This window comes from Chelon labrosus (assembly GCF_963514085.1).
Source record: "Chelon labrosus genome assembly, chromosome: 2".
NCBI classification, from domain to species: Eukaryota; Metazoa; Chordata; class Actinopteri; order Mugiliformes; family Mugilidae; genus Chelon; species Chelon labrosus.
In genome coordinates, this window is record NC_140338.1 from 27,295,686 (window position 1) to 27,315,167 (window position 19,482).

The 19,482-nt window shown below is 41.6% G+C and overlaps 3 protein-coding genes and 1 long non-coding RNA gene across 6 annotated transcripts; 3 read left to right on the forward strand and 1 right to left on the reverse strand.

The window, feature by feature from the left end:
- Positions 1-87: 87 nt before the first annotated feature.
- On the reverse strand, positions 88-2,851 carry avpi1 (arginine vasopressin induced 1; the record flags this gene model as incomplete). Its single annotated transcript, XM_084566887.1, has 2 exons — positions 88-973; positions 2,481-2,851. The coding sequence occupies 2 exons, from the start codon at positions 2,849-2,851 to the stop codon at positions 772-774; spliced, it is 573 nt and encodes a 190-aa protein (XP_084423013.1). The 3' UTR covers positions 88-771.
- A 2,084-nt stretch (positions 2,852-4,935) lies between these two features.
- LOC311495255 lies at positions 4,936-5,816 on the forward strand. Its single transcript, XR_014699313.1, has 2 exons — positions 4,936-5,491; positions 5,593-5,816. It is a non-coding gene; the product is annotated as an uncharacterized lncRNA (long non-coding RNA).
- Positions 5,817-5,935: 119 nt separating this feature from the next.
- Positions 5,936-9,490, forward strand: LOC311495205 (uncharacterized protein). The gene is made up of 3 exons (XM_084554577.1): positions 5,936-6,569; positions 7,545-7,877; positions 8,449-9,490. The coding sequence occupies exons 1-3, from the start codon at positions 6,026-6,028 to the stop codon at positions 9,036-9,038; spliced, it is 1,467 nt and encodes a 488-aa protein (XP_084410703.1). The 5' UTR covers positions 5,936-6,025; the 3' UTR covers positions 9,039-9,490.
- A 1,408-nt stretch (positions 9,491-10,898) lies between these two features.
- On the forward strand, positions 10,899-18,165 carry zfyve27 (zinc finger, FYVE domain containing 27). Of its 3 annotated transcripts, XM_084557350.1 has the most exons (14): positions 10,899-11,479; positions 12,070-12,307; positions 12,427-12,497; positions 12,593-12,779; positions 13,366-13,461; positions 13,712-13,824; positions 13,907-14,025; positions 14,368-14,439; positions 14,700-14,714; positions 14,955-14,975; positions 16,249-16,390; positions 16,514-16,560; positions 16,642-16,723; positions 16,818-18,165. In XM_084557350.1, the coding sequence occupies exons 2-14, from the start codon at positions 12,072-12,074 to the stop codon at positions 16,886-16,888; spliced, it is 1,272 nt and encodes a 423-aa protein (XP_084413476.1). In that variant the 5' UTR covers positions 10,899-11,479; positions 12,070-12,071; the 3' UTR covers positions 16,889-18,165. The 3 variants fall into 3 exon arrangements, with proteins under 3 accessions (XP_084413476.1, XP_084413477.1, XP_084413478.1); XM_084557351.1 differs by lacking the exon at positions 14,700-14,714; XM_084557352.1 differs by lacking the exons at positions 14,700-14,714; positions 14,955-14,975.
- Positions 18,166-19,482: the final 1,317 nt, after the last annotated feature.

Below are 19,482 nucleotides of genomic sequence, written 5' to 3' on the forward strand. Positions count from 1 at the left end.
TCAGCTTAGAGATTCCTCTGCAACTTTAATGTTTTGGTTCCTACTCATTTCTAGGTGTGCAGCTGTTGTCAGGGAAAAAAACAACAACAATCTGCTACCCCAGTCTGTTACCTGTCCAGCACCAAACAGCAAAATTACATACTTTGCGACCAGCTCGTGAAAATAGTGGACAATTTAATAGCCAAAGTACAAGGTATCTCACCTGGGAGTTGGTGGAGACCCAAAACAGAGCTAAAAGTAAGAGATTGTTTTAGTTCCAGAAGACTGGAACAAAATTTTTTTAAAAAAGGCAACATCATCATATCAGCTAAAAAGATAACAGTATGACAGTTTTGCGTTCTTTTTGTAAAACATGAATAAAAAAATAAATCGGCAAATTAAAGATTTACAAAACTTGCTATTTTTACTTTACAGCACTAAGCAAAAATAAAGTGCTCTTAAAACTTTTAATGTCATGTTTAACATAATAATAAACCACAAATACTGTGTAGCTACTGACTTTGTGCATCAGAAACTTGTTTTCAGGGTAATGATTGTGTTAATCTAGTCATGTCCAACACGGCTGCATTTTAGAAGATGTAGAATGAAATTCCTATTATTGTTGGTGAATCTCCAAGCAGGTTTACAAAACGTTCACAGGAGTATTTTTAACATGTGTAGTAGATAATAGTAGAAGCTTCAAACAGTAGTGGTACAGCACGTCCTTTCATGCAAAATCGGTGGCGTATTTGAAGTCTTCAGTCTCCTTGCATCTTCCACCTCTGTTTGTTTTTAATGGACAACCCGGTGGAGGTAGCGTTCAGGGTCCCTGGCGCCCTCCAGCCTCGCCACACCCAACTTCCATGAAGATGGTTTGAAGGGATTTTGGTTGTCTGGGAAGTCTTCCTCAGTTGGCATCAGAAATTTTTCCGGATTTGGAGCTAAGCCAGCCCCTGCGTCCTCTACAGGGTAGCTAGATAATGGCTCCTCAAACCTGCAAGACAGAGATTATCATGTAATTTCCCATGTAAATGGAGGTTGCAAGTGGATTAGTAAAAAGTCACATCGATCTGTATAACTCCGGCTTCCTCCCACCGTCCAAAGATATGCTAGTTAGGTTTACTGGTGATTCTAAATTGGCCATAGGTGTGAATGTGAGTGTGGATGGTTGTCTGTCTCTCTGTGTTAGCCCTGCGATAGACTGGCGACCTGTCCAGGGTTTACTCCGCCTCTCGCCCGATGACAGCTGGGATAGGCTCCAGCAGACCCCGCGACCCTTAACAGGAATAAGCGGTTACAGAAGATGAATGAATGAATGAATGAATGTATCTGTATAATCCAAATTCCTTAATGTAGGCCTGGTGGTTAAAGAGTGACGTGCCTGACATCTATGATGCCACTAAAGCAGCAAAAAGGGCCTCATCAGTAACAAAGGCTTTCCACACATGGTCTTACAATAAAAACTTTAACAAGATCCACAGCTGCTCTAGGATGGCATGATCTTCCTTTTATTTCTCCTCAAAAGGTAAATGGGAATGGCCCCCAAGCTAGTGAAAATATGTTTTGTGTACTGTAGAATGCCTCTGAACTCACTTTAACATATTAGAAAAGCCCAGCAGAATATTATCCTATTATATACTCACAGTATTAGGCTACTTTAAAGAAATAATGCCAGGTAATATTGAAATCAGTGTATCAAGAGTGTGTAGCATCTGTAGCAGCTGGAAGGCTGTGCTTGGTCACAACAGTGAGTTGAGCTAATTGCTAAAGTCAGCATGCTAGCAGGCTTATTTTTGCATGTCAGCATGCTAGTGTTGCCATTGTCACCTGCATGTCAGCAGGCAAACATTTGCTGCCGGGGGCTAAACACAAGAAACAACTGAGGGTGATGGAAATGTCACTGGTTTAGCAGGAATCAAATTCTGGCCTGGTGCTGGCTCTAACTGAAAAAACACAGTAAGCAATCTGCCAAAGTGTATTCTTTTAGACACTATGAATGTCAACAATCCATGTGATAGCTGTTGAGAAAATCTGAAACAGAGATGTATGACCAATACATGCCACCCCTGCCATCACTTATGATGGAAACATGGCTAAAGAGTTTTTGCTACGCACTGTTTTGTTAATACTGCACCACCCCGCTGACTCACACCGCCTTTTTTTTACCACACAGTGGCACTTCGTTACTACTTCAACAAGTCTAATTTCATCCCAGTGAGGAATGTGGAAAGCGAAGCATGACAGCTGTGTGTGTGTTTCTAATGCCTTGCAGAGAGAGGACATAATGAGTTTGTAAGGCACATGACAATTTGCACAGTGCATTTCAAGACATAGTCATGAGACCCGAGTTAGACACTAGCTTGTGCAAGAAGAAGTTCAAATGAGGACATTTTTCACCAAAACAACAAATAACAAACTCACTATTCATCTGCATAGACCTTTTCCCATCATTTTATTTATGATTGATTTATGGCCTCTTGCCATTTGACACTGTCACTTACCTGAGATATCCTGACGCTCTGAGCCACTTGTGTTCTCTGTGCCCTTCCAGTCTGATCCCTGCTTTATTCCTTGCTCGGACTCTCAGCCCCACCAAGGCCTGGGCCAGCCCTGCCTCATCCTCTCTCTCCTCGCCTTCCTCCTCCCTTTCTTTTTCTGCTCCTTCCATATCTGCGTCCATCCCACGCCACACCAGCTTGGCTCGATGTTCTGCATTTCTGTCCCCCGCTGTTCTAAACAGCCGGTGCAGCTGATGCATGTTCACACCCGTAAAGATGTTGGAACACCCAGACTTCCTGCTACGTCGACTGGAAAGTTTCCACTGCATAGGCGAACCATCCTCAGTGGAGCTGGCTGCTGAGGCCTCTGCCATCTCACCCAAGTGGAGAGCGTCCAGGTTCTTACGTAAGGACAGAAGGACAATGTGAAGGGAAGGTAGGTGGAGCAAGCAGAAGATCAGGAAAGCTGAAGAGAGGGAAAATTTAATGGAAGAGTCCTTATCGGTTAAACTAATCCACATCCTTTAGTCAACAGGCACATTTCCATGACTGCAGCCAAGAAACCTAATAACCACAGCCATGGTTTCATGCCTGATAAAGTCTGATCTTATTATTCATGGATATTGGATTAAATATGTAGGGAAAGGTAACACAGGCACACTAAAATGCACAAACTCAGTGGTAACAAACTATTTTTATTATTTCCTAAATGAATCGTTTGGGATATAAAAAAAACATTGGAATTTGTCCAACCAGAAGAGAAAAAACCTAATTTAATATCATAGTAGACTAAGAAAACCAGAGACAAATTAGACATTTAAATGTGGAAACCATCAGACCTTTAAGTTTTTGCTTAAAAGTGAAATATCCACAGATCAGTCAGTTAGTCGGCTTATCATTTTACTGATGAACTGAGGCTTGACAAAATGGCACAGCCTGACTTAAGGATGATTGAATTAACCATCAACATTAATAAACCATGTGCCCGTGGGGAGCTCTGTGCCTGTTTGCAGTTTTATTTCATTAATTTTATTTTCATTAAGTGACATTTTTGAAAGAAAAAAAAAAGATATAGAAGGAAAGACATGGGTCAAGCAGATTGTTGTCTTGTGATGTTATGTCTCAAGTCAAATTTGGTCTTTAAATCACCAATCTATAGGTAATCAGGTAATCCTCCTTCTCGATATAGACCAATGGTGATATTGTTCACAGTTGTCTAGTGTTGTCTGTATTAGGTTTACACCATAAGATAGCACTAAACATTTGAAACACAGGTAGAATGTAGTATAAAGAGAGAGCTTACCTTGTCCTCTGTAGCCTGAATGAGACAAACTCTACCCAGGCACTGCAGGCAGACTGATTACTGATGACCAGCGTGCAGGCTGCAACCTTCACACCCGTTAATGCTGAGCCGACCCACTTCTGACCGGCGCGTCAGTGGCGCCCTGCACCACAGGGGATGTGGGAGACTAATCAAAGAGTAATCCAAGTAATGACGTCAGGGCCAAGGTGCTCACCTCAAAACAAGAGTCAGACTCCAGGCTACACACCAGGAGGAAAACAGCCCCAATGAAACAACAAACAGAAGCCGTAGTGTCAAAGGAAGGACAGCCACTCATGCCTCAGGCAGACTGTGGAACAACAAGCTTCACACATAGAGATGTGGAGGCTACAGAATGACGTTTTAGTGTTTTGGATGTAAAATCTTAATTTGCAAAGTAAAGTATGTAGGCACATCTAGTATAAATAGAACTAAATAAATGAAGATAGGTGTAAAAGAGAACACGTCTTCCTGAAATACAGTCAGAAGAGAAGCTATCCTATATAACATTTGAATTGAATCGAAATAGTGCTGGGTCTTATATGTGTCTGTGTTGTGGTTCTATGGATCAGGTGTTAACAAAACAACATCCTGTAGTTCACCAATACTTATTGTTTTACTTTTGGAAGGAGGGTATGCGCACATGTCAACAAACACAGCAAATCATAGTTGCCACTTGCAGTGCTTTACGGAAGAATATAACACCTGGGTAGGTAGGCTAGTCACTGACCTCCGTGTCAGACAAAGCTCTGAAGCGTCTGAGGCGTTAGGACCTTGTTTGGCACCTTGTCTTTCTTTTGAGTTATCTACAATTGTCACTGTGAACCTGTATAAATGAGATTAATGGAGTAAGGCCAGCTTTCAGGAACACTGAATGGACGAGTGTCTTCTTTTTCTGTGGCAGCCTGAATGTAGTTTTTATATAAATTAATGTAATGGTATTCAGAAATACCATTTAAAATAAATACTTCTGACTTAATATTAATTTCTTTAAACTCCAAATTGTTAATTAATAATATATTTGAAAAGTGGCATGTTAAAAGAACAACACAATGTTATGTTTCTCTATATACAGTATTCACTACCATCATAAAAAAAATGAATTCATCAGTAAATAGAAGAGTTGACGTGCTTAAAGGCCCATTTTCATTCATTCATTCATCTTCTGTACCCGCTTATTCCTGTTAAGGGTCGTGGGGAAGGCCCATTTTATTGGAGAATAATAAATATAAGCAGGGATCATTTTCACTTTAGACTTCATTCATTCACTCATTCATTCATCTTCTGTGAAGGGTTGCGGGGCACTTTAAACTTATTTCACTGAATTGGATTCTTGGCTGAGTTATTAGACCCTGACATCCTCAACAATATATTTATTTCAAATCAGTTCACACTTCAGAAAACGACCCCATTAAAGCCCCTCCTTCCTGCAGCACCTGAAGGCATCTTAATTCAGATCATCCAGCAGGTGTGTGAGCACAGCTTCTATAAAGAGGCTGATTCCTCAAACTCCTCAGGTTGTTTTCTGTCTCGGACCAGTGGGAGCACTTACAGACCTTTTGTCCTTTCAGATCCAAGCATGTCTGGACTTTTTGTAGGACTGCTGAAGGCTCGACGGGCTTTTGCTCCAAAGATAGGTGTTCAACAACGAGCAACTTACATTCATGGCAAGCCGCCTAAAATAAGCGTTATGGTAAGTTTTCCCCCCCTCTTTTGATAGGGTGCTTTTGACTAATACTGCACAGCTTACACGCTTTTAATTTCGCTGATTTATTTCTCATCTGTGCTCTGCAGGAGTCCGTGTTCGCGATGACAGTGTTGACCCTGGCCGTCCTCGGACCTTCTGGTTGGATACTTTCCCAGATAGAGCATTATAAAAAGCGTGACTGATGGATCTAGCCCTGGAAGCGTCGTTTTACGCACGTCAGAGCCAGCGTGCGTGTTTGTTGAATGTGCCATTTGAACCATTTCTGATCATTTGGACGTTATGTTAATATAATAAACTTGACTTGCTCAGATGTTTGTGTTTTTTTTTTTTTTTTTTTTTTTTTTGTGACCTGGTGTAGTTCAGCCTTGACTCCAGTAGGGGTCAGTTACTGTCGGCGGAAGTAAAACTCCCCACTTTGCTTCCCGTCGGTGCTTACAGGCTACGACGCCACGAGAAAAGACCTAATTAAAGGGAAATTGCCAAATCTGCGCTCAGGGACGAGGCGCATTTGAATGCACCATGAAGCCGCAGGTAATTGATGCCAAAATGCGCCCTAGCGCTACAAAACTATTCGGATCTGAGGCTGTCCTGGTGCTTCAAGATGAGCTTGTTGCTGCAATACATGGGGCGTTTGAGGTGGCCGTAGAGATCGCAGTGAGAGAGGTGAAAACCTTGGTAGGACAGGCAGCAAGCGACATCTATGAAGAGCTGCGACGAGAGAATGAGTCCCTCAAACAAAGGCTGCAAAAGGCGGAAGCGATGCTGGACTCTGAATGCATGGATGAAAGAAGTGTCAGCCCTCCTCCTCCTGCTACGAAACAGAGCTTTAATGCCACGGCTCATACAGATGAATTGCCCTACCTTACCTACAACCAGACAAGCCCAAATCATGAAGTGGGCGGCGTGCACAGCTGCACAGAGGTCAGAGGTGACGAGCCTCCCGTAGGGCACTGCTGTGTTATCCATCCTGAGGATAGATACACGAGCAGAAATGAGGAGCAGCGATCAAGCAGTGATGCAGCTTCGGAGCCAGAGAAAGAACAAAATATTGGATGCACTAAAGGTATGAAGCGGATTCCATTTGAGCACTGCATGCCTTTAAAGCGCAAGGCCACAGATATGTGGTGGGTGGGTGAAAGTATAGAGATACACGGATGTTGCCTCTGACCCACAATGACAGTAGTGTTTTTTGTTAGGATACAAAACGCTGTGACCTTTTATTTAATAAGATGGGTGTTTTTTTTTTTTTTACATTTATACATTAAGATTTTCTACTGTATTGATCCCCCATGGCCTAAGTCTTTATCTGCATTTGACCCATCCTTTCCTTCACACACCAGTGTGTACATTTGGAGTAGCGGGCTGACACCAGGGAGCAGTTTGTGTTTTAGGTCCTTGCTCAAGGCACCTCAGTCACGGTGCCTTGATGCGGGCGGACGTAAACCCCTGACCTTTCAGTACCAAAACTGCTTCCCTCCTCAGTTCTCACACAGTTCTGTGCAAGGTGGTCACCGAAAACATAATGTGGTGTGAAACAATAGAACAATCCAAACACTGAAGGGCTTCCCTGTTTCAGAACACTTCAGAGCAGGTGGAGCTACTGTACATCAGGATGGTTCTAGTATATTTTTAGTATATATTTTTTTGATTTATCAAGTTAATATTAATAATAATATAGTTAATACCCCCCTCCAGAAGATGCCAAGACATTCACAAAAATGTGCTCATGTGTCTTCAATTCATCTGCATATCCAACTTCTATGTTCCAGTACTTTGTGGGTAATTTTGAATGATGAATGTATCCTCCAGAACCGAGCACTCCCAGTACTGGGGGGCAGCTGTGCTCACAACTGGAGAGCTTACCTAAACAGGACTCAACTTTGCTCCTCTCTAGAATCTCTCTTTATAGGCATGACTTTTGCCTTTACTATGAAAAATGACATACACAACATTTATTTTGGTAATGGGATTTATGGGAGTCTGAGATCAAGGCTTAGGGTTTAAGAATAAAACTTTCTTTCTATCTTTCCATTAACAGAGGTCATGGAAGAGATTTCCCATACATGTCTAGTGAAGGTAGAAGGCCTGAACCCGCTATGTCAAGATTCAGGAGACAAAGACCGTGAGCCGTCTCAGCTTCCCAACACTGACGCCGACTCCACTTTAGGCCGGGTTACTGTAAAGCAGGAGAAGGCAGAAGAGGAGAGCGACGCGTCGTCTTGCTGTCCAGAGTCGATTAAAGTGGAGGATTTTAGCCTGGAGAGCGTGTCTGCAGCCCAGTTCAAAATGTTGGAGGAGTGGAAGACGGAAGAAGCAGATATTCAGAGCCAGGACCCAAGCACACAGCTGTCAAATGCCGGGATGGATCAAGGTAAGGGAGCAAACAACAAATTTCTGAAACAATTAATAAAATGTCATAGCATTCATAGCAACATATGAAAGTCTTTGGCCATGTTGGGCTACAAGAATTCAGATCAGGGATGATTAAAAAAAAACAAAAAAAAACAGTGTTTGATCAGTTGAATAACCAATATTTAATTAGCCAGTCATATTCATGAGCCAATGAAACTGCACCATGTTTGTTCATTCTTTTTAGAGGCTGTGACTTGTAGTACTATTTCTGATTTCTGACATGGTTTCAACTGAACACGTGGACGACTGGAGGACTGCTATTTCAGAATGTATTCATTTTCACAAGATTACCAAATGTTTTGGCAAGTGGGTGTATACACAGCTTTATTGCATACAAATACGGTATATTTGCTGTGTATTCTGATGATTTAAACCTATAAAAACATACAGTAGGCCCCTCACGGTAAATAAGATGATTGTAAATGAAACTTTGCAAATCAGTGTTTAAATGCCTTTGAAGGTACACAGCTTGCTCCTGTTCGTTTACCGCTCTTTTTCGTTTACCACTCTTGTGTGGTATTTTTCTACAGTGCATCCTCCAAACTTGACCATGAGCCTCCAACGACCCGCAGATCTTCCATCCGTCTCCTCTGAGTTCCCGAACATCTTCCAGCTGACAGAACCAGCTCCACTATCAGAAGCCCCTCCACAGGTTTACGGAGTTCATGTCCGAACAAGTCGCAACGTCAGCCATGCCCTCGCCGCCCTCTACACTTGTAAATGCTGCGGTGAAACCTTCCACTTGCCCAGCCTGCTGCGGCGCCACTACGGCCAGTGCCAGCAGAGGCTCCAGCAGCGCTGTCACCAGCCTGTGGCTGGAAGCAAGAGGACCAGGCTGCAGCTTTACCCGCCGGGCTGCAGCCCTTTCCGTTGCACAGAGTGCAACCGAGAGTTCAACCGCATGGAGAATCTCAAGACCCACCTTCGCATCCACACGGGAGAGAGGCCGTATACCTGCTCGGTCTGCTCCAAGTGTTTCCGTCACTCCGGGGCTTTAACCAGGCACTTCCGAATCCACACAGGAGAGAAGCCTTATGTCTGTGGACAGTGTGGAAGGTCATTTAGAAACTGTGGTGGGCTCAGATTCCACCAGCGCTCTCATTCTAAGCAGACACAGTAATGTGAGACTTTACAGTGTTAACATGTTCAGGACTTTTTATGCAAGATGTAAACAGTCGATTTAATGCAAGGCTCGCTACTTTTGACATTGATAATGCAGTGTAAAGATGATGAAAGCACTAACAATATTCCCTTTTACAGCAACACTTTATCACCATTTATAAAGTTGGATTGTATTCAATCCCTGAAATGTATGTTTATCTAATCTTAAAACAGTCAAAAAAACAGTCAATTTTCCTTTGAGATAGTTTTAAAATGTACACCTTTCAAAAACTAAAACAATCAATAAAAGGAAATAGCTTTATTAAACAAATGCCAGTACTGTAGCTGCAATATGAGAATCTGGAGGTAACTATTTAGCAGCAGACTATACAGGTATATGATGACTCAGAAGAAATCAGTTAAAATAAAAAACGTGCCAGTCCTTTCAGCGTCATTCCAAGTGTCGTTGTTTTTACTTGTTTAATAATCGTTATTAAAGAAAATGACTGGCTGAGACACTGTGTATTGTGTGCTTCGTTTATTGCATATGTTATTCATTTTAAGCCATGATTAATCTCAAGTAACTATTAAAGTAAGTGCTTAGAAAGTGGACAAAGGAGAGAAGAGTGGTTGTACTGTACAGATGTTTATATGGCAATTCAGTTCTATACACTATAGCAGGGCAGTGGTGTCAAACTCGTCTTAGTTCAGGGGCCACATACATCCCAATTTGATCTCAAGCAGGCTGGAATAGTAACATGATAGCATAATAACCTATAAATAATGACAACTTTTCCCTTTGTTTCAGTGCAGAAAAGCACAAGTACATTATGAAAATGTTTACATTGAATGAACTAACTTTTTACAAAGCATTTTATGAACAAGCCGTGCAATTTTGGCACATTTCTGCCCTCTGCTGTTTAGTTCTCATGCCCGGAATTCTTAGGGGACAAACTAGGAATACTTGGCAATTTTATTGAAAATTTGCAAATAACGTCTGCTTTGTAGTTTTTGCCCTTTGCAAATTCATCCTTCGGGCCAGATTGGACCCTCTGTGACACCCTCGCACTGTAGCCATAAGCAGATGGTGGTTGGGATTAGTATTTCCGGTAGAGGGCGACAAAGATCGTATCACGATGTAAACTCATGTAATCACAATCATGTAATAAAATAAATTAAGGTTAGAAAATAAACAAACACTAATTAAATACACTTAAATACACAACTCCTCAATAGTTGCATTAAGTCTTAACTCGTCTGTTGACTCAGCAGTTTGATTGCAAGTGTTAATAAGGAAGTAGAAGCAGTGTGTGGCAGTGTGTGTGCGTGCCTTTTTAAATGGCTGGGTCTTAAGCTGAAGCCTGAAGATCAGTGAGCTTGATACAACATAGTACATCAAAGCTTCTGCAGTTGAGTAGATGTTGTGAGTTTACTGATACTTCTGAGTACTATTCTCCATGTTCATGATTGTTCTTTCACAGCTTTTTATTCATTGTATGTCCTTATCTCTGTTATTTCTCACTCTTTGTTACTTCCTGGCTCTGTGTTCCAGTGTGAAAACAAAGCAACAGATTCCTGCAGAGAAACACAACTGTCATCAACTGTCCACCAGCTGCAGATATCACTGAAGGTAATTGGGAATGTATTAGCAAACAGAGCCCTCACTGAAAACATTTATAAGCAAATCAAATATGCAATTCCACACCCTTAATTATGCTTAACTTTAAGTATTAATATAATGAATGTATAGAATAAAAGGCTGTAAACATGTTTCTTTCTGCTGTAAAGTTATGCATTTTAGGTTGAAAATCTGTTCAGCTTCAGGTGGCCATTCAAGGAATTCAGTTAAAAGCTTTATTACTTTATGCAACATTGTATATGCATTAAATATTAATTTGTCGTGTTTTATTTTCAATAAAAACATTGCTACCCTTCGCCAACTTCTTAGTCACAGCTTTATTTTGTATTTGTTATTTCATTTAATAAGAGAATAAATTAAAATTACAAAATATGTTTGGATAGACCGTTTTTGATTTATTGATATACAGTACACTAAAAAAAAAAATAATAAACGTCCATCATCAGCTGCTGCAACGATGATAACACTCTGCGATCGACTATATTGGACTTCTGCTTCTTTTCTGCTATCAACTACTCGGCCTGGATTAAATGAGGAACCGGACGTTCGCTTAACAGGACGGAGCTAGCAACGCTAGCTGCTCTAATCACATATTCGCTCTGTTCTGCGGTTGTCTCCTGACGGTTTCCTAAATATTTTTGGGGGGCTTTACTGCTCATGCAGGAGGACAGGCAGCCATCATGTTAACCGAGCTGGTTGAATGTGGAGGCTCTTCCTTCCTCCAGGCTTATGATGTCGGAGGGACTCGCTAGTTCCGCCAGAGCTCTTCTCAACACCGCTGCTGCTTCATAAGTTGGCTGTCGTTGGACACTCAGCTCGGGGTAAATTATCTCCATTATGCCGGAAATCTAATATTAGCAAAACGAAAACGCTAATAATTCAATGTATATCGGCTTGGTGTGTTGGCATGCATTGTCCTCCAGGCAGGACAGGAGTTAACTTTCCTGTTTGACAGCATCACACAGGCCACAGCGCAGATTTAAGGATCTCCAGTTTATTTTAGGTGATCTTTCTGCACATGGTTAAAGTAAATAGATACATGTCACTCTTAAAACAAAAGGACATTGATCAGATGTTTGGCTGAACGTTAGTTAAGTGAGGATTTGTATTCGAAAACAAAGTGCTCAAGTAAAAAGTAATATTAGAATTGAATAGCCTATATATCCCAGCTAAACCCGTGATGCATTCAGTTCTTATGCAAAAAAAAAAAAAAAAACTCTACTCAGGAAACTACTACATCAACAATATTGCTTTTTTTTGGTACTTTATCTTGCTGAAAATGCATTAAAGAGTAACTAAACTGAAAGCTGTTGAATGTTGTAACACCTGGGTGTGGTCCAGACTGAGTATTTCTCTTTAGGTATTGGTGATATTACCATGTCACCTCTTTTCTGTACCTCACTCTTTTCAGGAATGACAATGCACAGTACTGGATCTTTCCAAGACCCCTCGCAGGGCGCAGGGGAACGGGGAGAGCTGGTACACACGTTATCCAAAGAGACTCCCGGTTCTCCGGATGTCTCAGAGTTGGGGAGCCCTCGCTGTACTGCAAACTTTGACCTCCTCAAGATGGTTGTGTCCTATAAGAGAATGGCTCTGTTTCTGGAGCCGGTTGCAGACGCTGTGGAGCTCACCCGCTACCTGCTCGGGTGCGTATGTGTGTTTGTCTTTAGTCTGTATAATCATCATGTGATATTATTGCTTTTGGCCTCGAGTAGTAATTGCACAAAGCCATATTAATATCGCTTATTTTATTTTAATGTCTCAGGTGGAAGATGCCGCTGTGCTCTCTGTTTGTTTGCATATTCCTCAATGTCTTCTTCTGCACAGTCAACGAAGGTAGGACGAGACATTCACAATCGAAATGATCCAGTTTGAAAAGATCCTTGAATAATTTATGACCGTGCTGTTTCTGTTTGCCTCTCTGGTATCAGCCGGTTGGTTCACCGTGAGTGTGGTGGCAGTATCGGCGCCTGCTGCCCTGGGTTACCTGCAGGACAGGTGTGGGGGCAGAACCTCAGAAGCTGAGCTCCAGAGGAGGCGCTATCACGCCGTGCACCGCAGAGACCTGCAGACAGTGCATCTCACCAAACAGGAGGCCATGCTGGAAGTCAAAGACCTGTAAGAGAAACACTGCAGGAGATGGGCCTATAAGTGTGTTGTTTTGTCTGACCAGTAGTCCAATACAAGGCAATCACTTCTTCCATTAACAGATTAATTGACTTTGTAATGTGCTCTATAAATGTATGGGTAGCCAATGAGCTCTGGTCTGCATGTATGCCAGGTCAAGTTGCTGTCTTTGCATCCATCGCAACATTACTTTTGTTAACATTTGTTGGATAAAAAAAATTAGCAAACCATCCTTAATTCTGCTTATTACAAAGTGCTGTATATGTCGGATCATCATTGGTGAACAACTCTGCTACCAGTCACAAACTTAAAATTGATTGTTGTCTTTATTTTGCACCGTTATCAACCACACAATTTAAAGACAAAGACATATTTAATTATTTAATTGAAAAAAAAATAGTCAAAGACTAACTAAAAATGAAAACCTCAGTTGCTTAACCCTTATTTCTTAAGAGTTCACAAATGGAGGCTTCTCTGTGTATGTGACATTTGCATGTGATATTTGTTCACGTGTGGATTGAAGTGTGTCTTTGTTCTTACAGTGTTTGTGTTTGTGGGTGTTTTCTGCCTTCACCAGGTTGAAGCACCTGGATGACATGCTCTTCTCAGCTTGCCAGTCAGCAGAAGCAGTTTACAGGGTCCTGTACTGGGACAATCACACCAAGTCATCAAGGTCCGCATCTGTGGTCACACACACATGTACATTGCATGTTGAAGAGTCACTGATCATTGTAGTTGTTCATCTTATGTAACTGAAATGTACATTTTGTGATGATTTAAAATGACTCTTTTCTATAAAAATGAGAATCACAATGAAAATAGTGACGGGGCATTTCTATAGCTTGCTATAGTATTGATCTTATTGTTATAGTATTAATTACTCACATGGTTTAAATTCTAATTGCTAATATCCCCGTCTCCAGGTTCTATGGAGGGGTGTTAGCTGTGGTGTGTCTGTTCTATGTTGCTCCTGTGGGCTGGGTGCTCGCTGGGCTCAACAGTGCTATCTTTCTGTGGAACAGAGACTTCTGCAGAGGTTAGTTCATCCTGTTTGACAGAAGCTTCGAATATTTACAAAAGTGGAGTTGCTCATGTGCTGGCTTGTTCTTCCCTTCTAGTGTTGCTGGACCTCAGGAAGCTGTTTCACATGGGTCAGACGCAGGCCTCAGAGGGGGAGTGTGAGGAGCAGGAACAGGGCAGCTTGCTGGACCGGACCCCCACACCAACTAGTGTGGAGGTGAGAGGAAAAACACAGGATCTGATTCAGTTAAAACAATACACAACTGTGAGCTTCTTACCCTGTTCATCCCATGTTCTCAATATATGTCCTGCACCATAATGCCGGTCCATGCATGGACGTGTTCTGTTTGTCATAGCGCTGCATTCTTTATCTGGGTGTTATTCTCCAGCAGAGGCAGGGGCAGATTCATTTGTGTCCATTTGCACTGGACTGAAAACGTGATTCATTTTTCAACATCCCTGGTGCCCAGGTCGCTGAATCTGGGGCCAGCAGGGATTCAGAAGCTCTCTGAAGGTTATGTCCCAACCATGTGTTCATGTATAAATTGTCTGATGACAGGACCTGTCTCCTGGCAGTGTAGAGGAAGCTGAGGAGGCAGAGCCTGATGATGAATTTAAGGATGCCATTGAGGTAATTGCAGAAGTTACTTTTGACTTTTATTGTTTGTTAATGATGTTGTCTGTCCGTGTGGGTTTCCATGGTGGAAAAATGGAAAAATGTCCTGATAAATATATGTCCTGAACTTTGCAAAGCTCAGAATTAAGCTAAGCTTAACTAGCCAGCTAGCTAAGCCAGCTAGCTAAGTTTAGCGTAAAGATTTTTGTCAAAACAAATGGGAACGTATTTTGGAAATTTATTTATTTATTCTTTTTGTTGTGTTTTTGTTAAAGCAAGCCAACCGACATGTGAGTGATAACAATCTTTTTCATTTAATTCTTGGCGAAAATACAAATAATATTTCTAAAAATGTTTAGCAGTTCCTTTACACGTGTCCCATCTGCTAGCATCTTTGAGGAGGTTCCCCTGTAGTTAGTTATACGTAAGAGGAAGCTGAATTTTGAAAACAATCTAGCAGTCACTGTGCGAAGAAAAAATGTTGACGACGTACTTCCGTTTCATTTCTCTGTGCTGACCTCCAACCTCAGGAACATTCGGTTTCTCTGCAGGTGAGTGATGCCACCCCCCCTCTGTTAAGAAGAGGCTAGTGCAGTAAACTCGCACTATGCTCAACACATGAACAGCATCTTCATGTGTTGTAAGCCTGTGTTAACTGGGCTTTGGTGTAGTTCCTGCTTTGGTGTGTTCATGGTTTGTAACACTGACTAAATAACAGTGCTTGTGGGTAAAGTTGTTCTCATGTCTTTTGTTACCTGATAAGGAAACCCCTTTGGTCTTAGTGGTAAGTGGATTTCCCAGTTCCATGCATTCATTCATTCATTCATTCATTCATTCATTCACTCATTCACTCACTAGGGCAGTATTAGACTACAGTATAATTAACAGACCCATATCTATTGTCTTATTCATTTCTAGTCTGCATGACTGTCATTGTTCATGAGTTGTCTTACATTACAGGAATCTATTCTTTATTCCTGAAAAGTGTCCTCATGTCCTCATTGATCACTTTGTGCAAGTAGTAATACGTACAGTGTGTGTATGTGGCCCAGGTCCAGAAATGAACTATACAATCAAAGCAAAGATAAAACAGTAGTGCAATTGGTGTAATGTGGGTATTAATAAATAAATATGTGTGTAACTATACGGATATTGAACATGAAACATATTTATTGGGTGGCAGTGTTTGTGAGTCTAACAGCCTTCGTCCTGGGGGGGGGGGGGGTAAACAGTCCATGAACAGGGCGGAAAGAGTCTTTGCATGATGCCGGTTGCCCTTTTCCTGCATCTGCTGTTGTAGATGTCTTTGATTGCTGCAGCCTCTCAGCCTCCGCGTGGACTTCACTGCTTTCCGTCTGCTAGCTGTCTGAATTGGCATCACATGCCCGCTTCGGCTAGACTGACACTCTGCGTCTGTGCCGATTTTTAAATTAGCGGCAGCCTTGCTTGTGGAAAAACAAAGCAGATTATATTGTAGTATTATAAGGATTTAAAGAGGTTTCTTAGCTCTTCATTGGGCTCTTCGGGTTGGTGTCCTTGTGTTTGCAGGGACATCTGTATGCATGCATGTATTTTTCCCGTTAAAGCATGTATTTTCTAACGTGATCATCACCTTAGCAGTTATTCTACTGGCCATAACCAGGGGTGTTTGTTTGTCATCTAGTACTATGTCTGAATTTCATCCAGCTCAGCCCTCCTGCTCACTTTGGACCCGTTTCCTGGCCACGTTTTCAAACTTCTTAAAGCCACTCGCTGATTACTTATAGACTATGCTCTATAACCGCCTCTTTCTTTGTCCCTCTTCCACTTCTTCCTCTCCCTCAGGAGGATGATGACGGACCTCTTGGAGCTCCCGAGTATGACACCGTTTCCGAAAATGGTCTTTTGAGCCGCAACGAACCAATACGCAGCAAGGTGTCCAAACTGACGGAGAAGCTACGCAAACGTTACCCAACCACCGCCACAGGTCAGTCTGCTCTGACTCATCCACCGATTTCATCCTTCTTTTTATACCTCGGCAATGAAACAAGGGTCCTTCTGTTAAGTCTTGCGTCATTCTCACTTTATGAAATCTGTTTCTTTCTCAAAGGCAACTGCTCTAGCTGCAATGCTGTCTTCTCAGTTCTAAAGAAAAGGGTGAGATCAGAATTGTGGTTATATGGTCTTTGTTTTCCGTTGGTGCCAGCTCCAACATGATGTCTTTTTTTTGTATTGCAGAGGAGCTGCAGTAACTGTGGCAACAGCTTCTGTTCCCGATGTTGCTCCTTTAAGGTGCTGAGATCGTGCATGGGGGCAACAGGTGAGAAGGGAAATTATGACATTTCACATCACATGATGCTGTTGTCTGTTTCAAGAGTTTTGATCACATTCTCTTATTATTGTTTCCTCCTCAGCTCCAGAGGCGCAGAGAGAGACCGTGTTTGTTTGTGCTGCCTGTAACTCTTCTCTCAGCAAGCTACAATGAGATGGCATGTTAGTTTTATCTCTTAGCAGCCATCAGTTCCTTCACCGTTTGCTTGTGAGCCCCTTCACTGAAACCCAACCTACATGCCTCGCTTTTCAAGTCAAGGCACTTAAATCTGTCGAGATACCTCCCAAGTGGAACACCTGTACCCTCATACCTTTGCCAGTTGCATCCCTCTTTAGCCTTTGGTGTTGCTTATGAGGCTTCTACTGTAATATGTTAGGTGTTTCATATGAATCAAAGAGACTTGAAATGAGCACAGTGGCTCTAGGACCTACCATACCCCCCCACTCCCCTTTCTTAACAGAGCAAAGTACAAATCTTGTAGAAGCCAGGAACTAGCTGGTGGTGTTGGGTGATGCAGATAGCATTAAGGATAGTCGGATGTAATTCTTTTCTTCAGCACAAAGTTGATTCCACTTGAATGTTAATTTTTTCAGTCCTCTGTAGCAGACTGACTATACTCTAAGGCTGAGAGGACGTTTCTGAACAAAAACTATAGCTGCACTGTAAGGCCGGCACACCTTTAGAACGGGATGCTTTGTGGAAAAGGTGGAAATGTGCCCCAAACAAAACTGAATTTGGTGTTTTCAAACGAACAAAACAATGGCAGTTATAACCCAAAGACGTTTTGCATTTGGCCTTGATCAGACAAACTTGTTTGCACAGCCTGGTTCGCTGTCTGCTAACGGACTTTGACCTGCAGTTGTCAGTGGTGTCATGAGATCATACCCCAATTTAGGTCTCATGTAGACTGGTATTTGCTCAAGAGTCGGTCTTCTTGTAATAATCAAATTGTCCAATTATCATGTTTTCCCATGTGGACGTTTCAAATGAGCTTTATGTGTAATATAGCGGCAGCCTTTAAGTGTAGACGTCTCTGAAACTCTCTGCTTTTCCTCTAACTGGATCAAAGTCTACCCAACTGGACTGAAGGTGTTCGAATGGACTGAGAAACCAGCTGGAAGTGTCATCAGAGCCTCACACTATCGCAAGCAGGACTTGACTAGAAGAACTGATGTTGAGGCGTTGAAGCCCAGGAAGTGGCTCCTGGTGGCAAACCAGCTGTTTTAAACATGATTCAGACACGGACGATTGTAACCGTTTGCTTAGCTTTTATTGTAAACACTTACATAAACTGTTACTGTAAATTGTTCAAAATGTTCTTTATCTAATATATTTAATTTAAAACAACAAAGTGCAAGTTATTATTTGACCTAATGATTTATGCTGTAAATATTGCCCTTTATTTTAAAGGTTGAAATAATGCCGTTACTGAAATAAACTATGTAAAGATTTAATTAACTTAAAGAGACAAGTGGTAAGTATGTTGTTTTTGATACAGTAAGATTTCTAGAAGCAAATAAAAACACAATTGTAGCCACTACAGGATGCTCAGTACTGACATTTTAATACCAACTTTTCACAACAAGTTGTGTTCTGCTCAGTTCAATTCCAGATTTATTGCTTATCTTTGATAAGACACCTAACAAAGCAGGCTTTATATATGATCTGATGAAACTGCTGGGATGTGGCCTGTATATGGAACCCCTAAAAAACAAAGTTTTGGTACTATTAGGCTGGTAAGTGTGTAGTAGGGAGACTCAAATATTTAAAGCTGCACTTACAAACACAAGTTCAGACAAGACTTTATTGATCCCAAATAGAGCCGGTAAAGTAAATATATTAGAGGTATTACAGTCGCTGTACCAAACTTAAGTAACCAACTAAACCACAAACTAAAGTTAGGTAAGTAATGTGATGTAAAGATATGCTGATGTTAAAGTGTCTGTTGCTGAGCAAAGGACCCCTAGCGTCTTCCACTGTGGGTGCAGCAGTCTCTATCTGACAGAGCTACCTAAGGTCCCAACAATCTCACACAGGACGTGAGAGGAATTGTTTGACTTCTGTTTGACAGTTTGGTCAACGTCTTCCTCTCACCCATCTGCTCCACTCAGTCCAGAGGACAGCCCAGGGTGGAGCTGGCCTTCTTTATCAGCTTGTTTAGTCTTTTCTTGACTCTTATTGCATCAAATGACGTACACGTAATGTGTAATATTGGTCCCACTGAAAAACTTCCAGAGAATTACCAACCATTCATTGGCTTATTGGCTTTCTTTCGTATCATGGCCTGTTTTCCTGTTGAAAGGTGTTACCTGAACCTTTTCCGAGACCAATCCAGACGTTTAATGGGGACTACCAGATACACATCTGTAATGGAAGGGAAACAATGACTGAAGGGGAGCAAACTTCATGGCAAAACAGAACTAAACGAATGGATAATATTATACTTACATTTGTCAGGTGACCAAAAGTAAAATGAATGCTTCTTTATGTCAGTCAGACATGTACTGTCTGTTTGATACATTTGTTAATACCAGGTCAGTAGCTAAATAAACAAATAAAAATAAAAACCCAGGTTTAAGGTTTGTGTCGGGTAAAAAGCTTCAAGTGTTCAATCTACGGAATAACTTAAAAATGGATTCATCCTAAATTACCCAACACATAAAGCTGTTACGATTTATTCCCATGCTATGATTCTTTATTATTACTATATTTTTTTAATTTATGTACTGTTTTTGTTTACCACTGCC

Bases quoted from the DNA above. Each gene is read 5' to 3' on its own strand.
- LOC311495205 (XM_084554577.1), top strand. From the start codon at position 6,026: ATGAAGCCGCAGGTAATTGATGCCAAAATGCGCCCTAGCGCTACAAAA. The intron at 6,570-7,544 runs GTATGAAGCGGA...TTCCATTAACAG, and splicing joins AAATATTGGATGCACTAAAG to AGGTCATGGAAGAGATTTCC. The intron at 7,878-8,448 runs GTAAGGGAGCAA...ATTTTTCTACAG, and splicing joins AAATGCCGGGATGGATCAAG to TGCATCCTCCAAACTTGACC.
- zfyve27 (XM_084557350.1), top strand. From the start codon at position 12,072: ATGACAATGCACAGTACTGGATCTTTCCAAGACCCCTCGCAGGGCGCA. The intron at 13,462-13,711 runs GTCCGCATCTGT...CCCCGTCTCCAG, and splicing joins AATCACACCAAGTCATCAAG to GTTCTATGGAGGGGTGTTAG. The intron at 14,976-16,248 runs GTGAGTGATGCC...CCTCTCCCTCAG, and splicing joins AACATTCGGTTTCTCTGCAG to GAGGATGATGACGGACCTCT.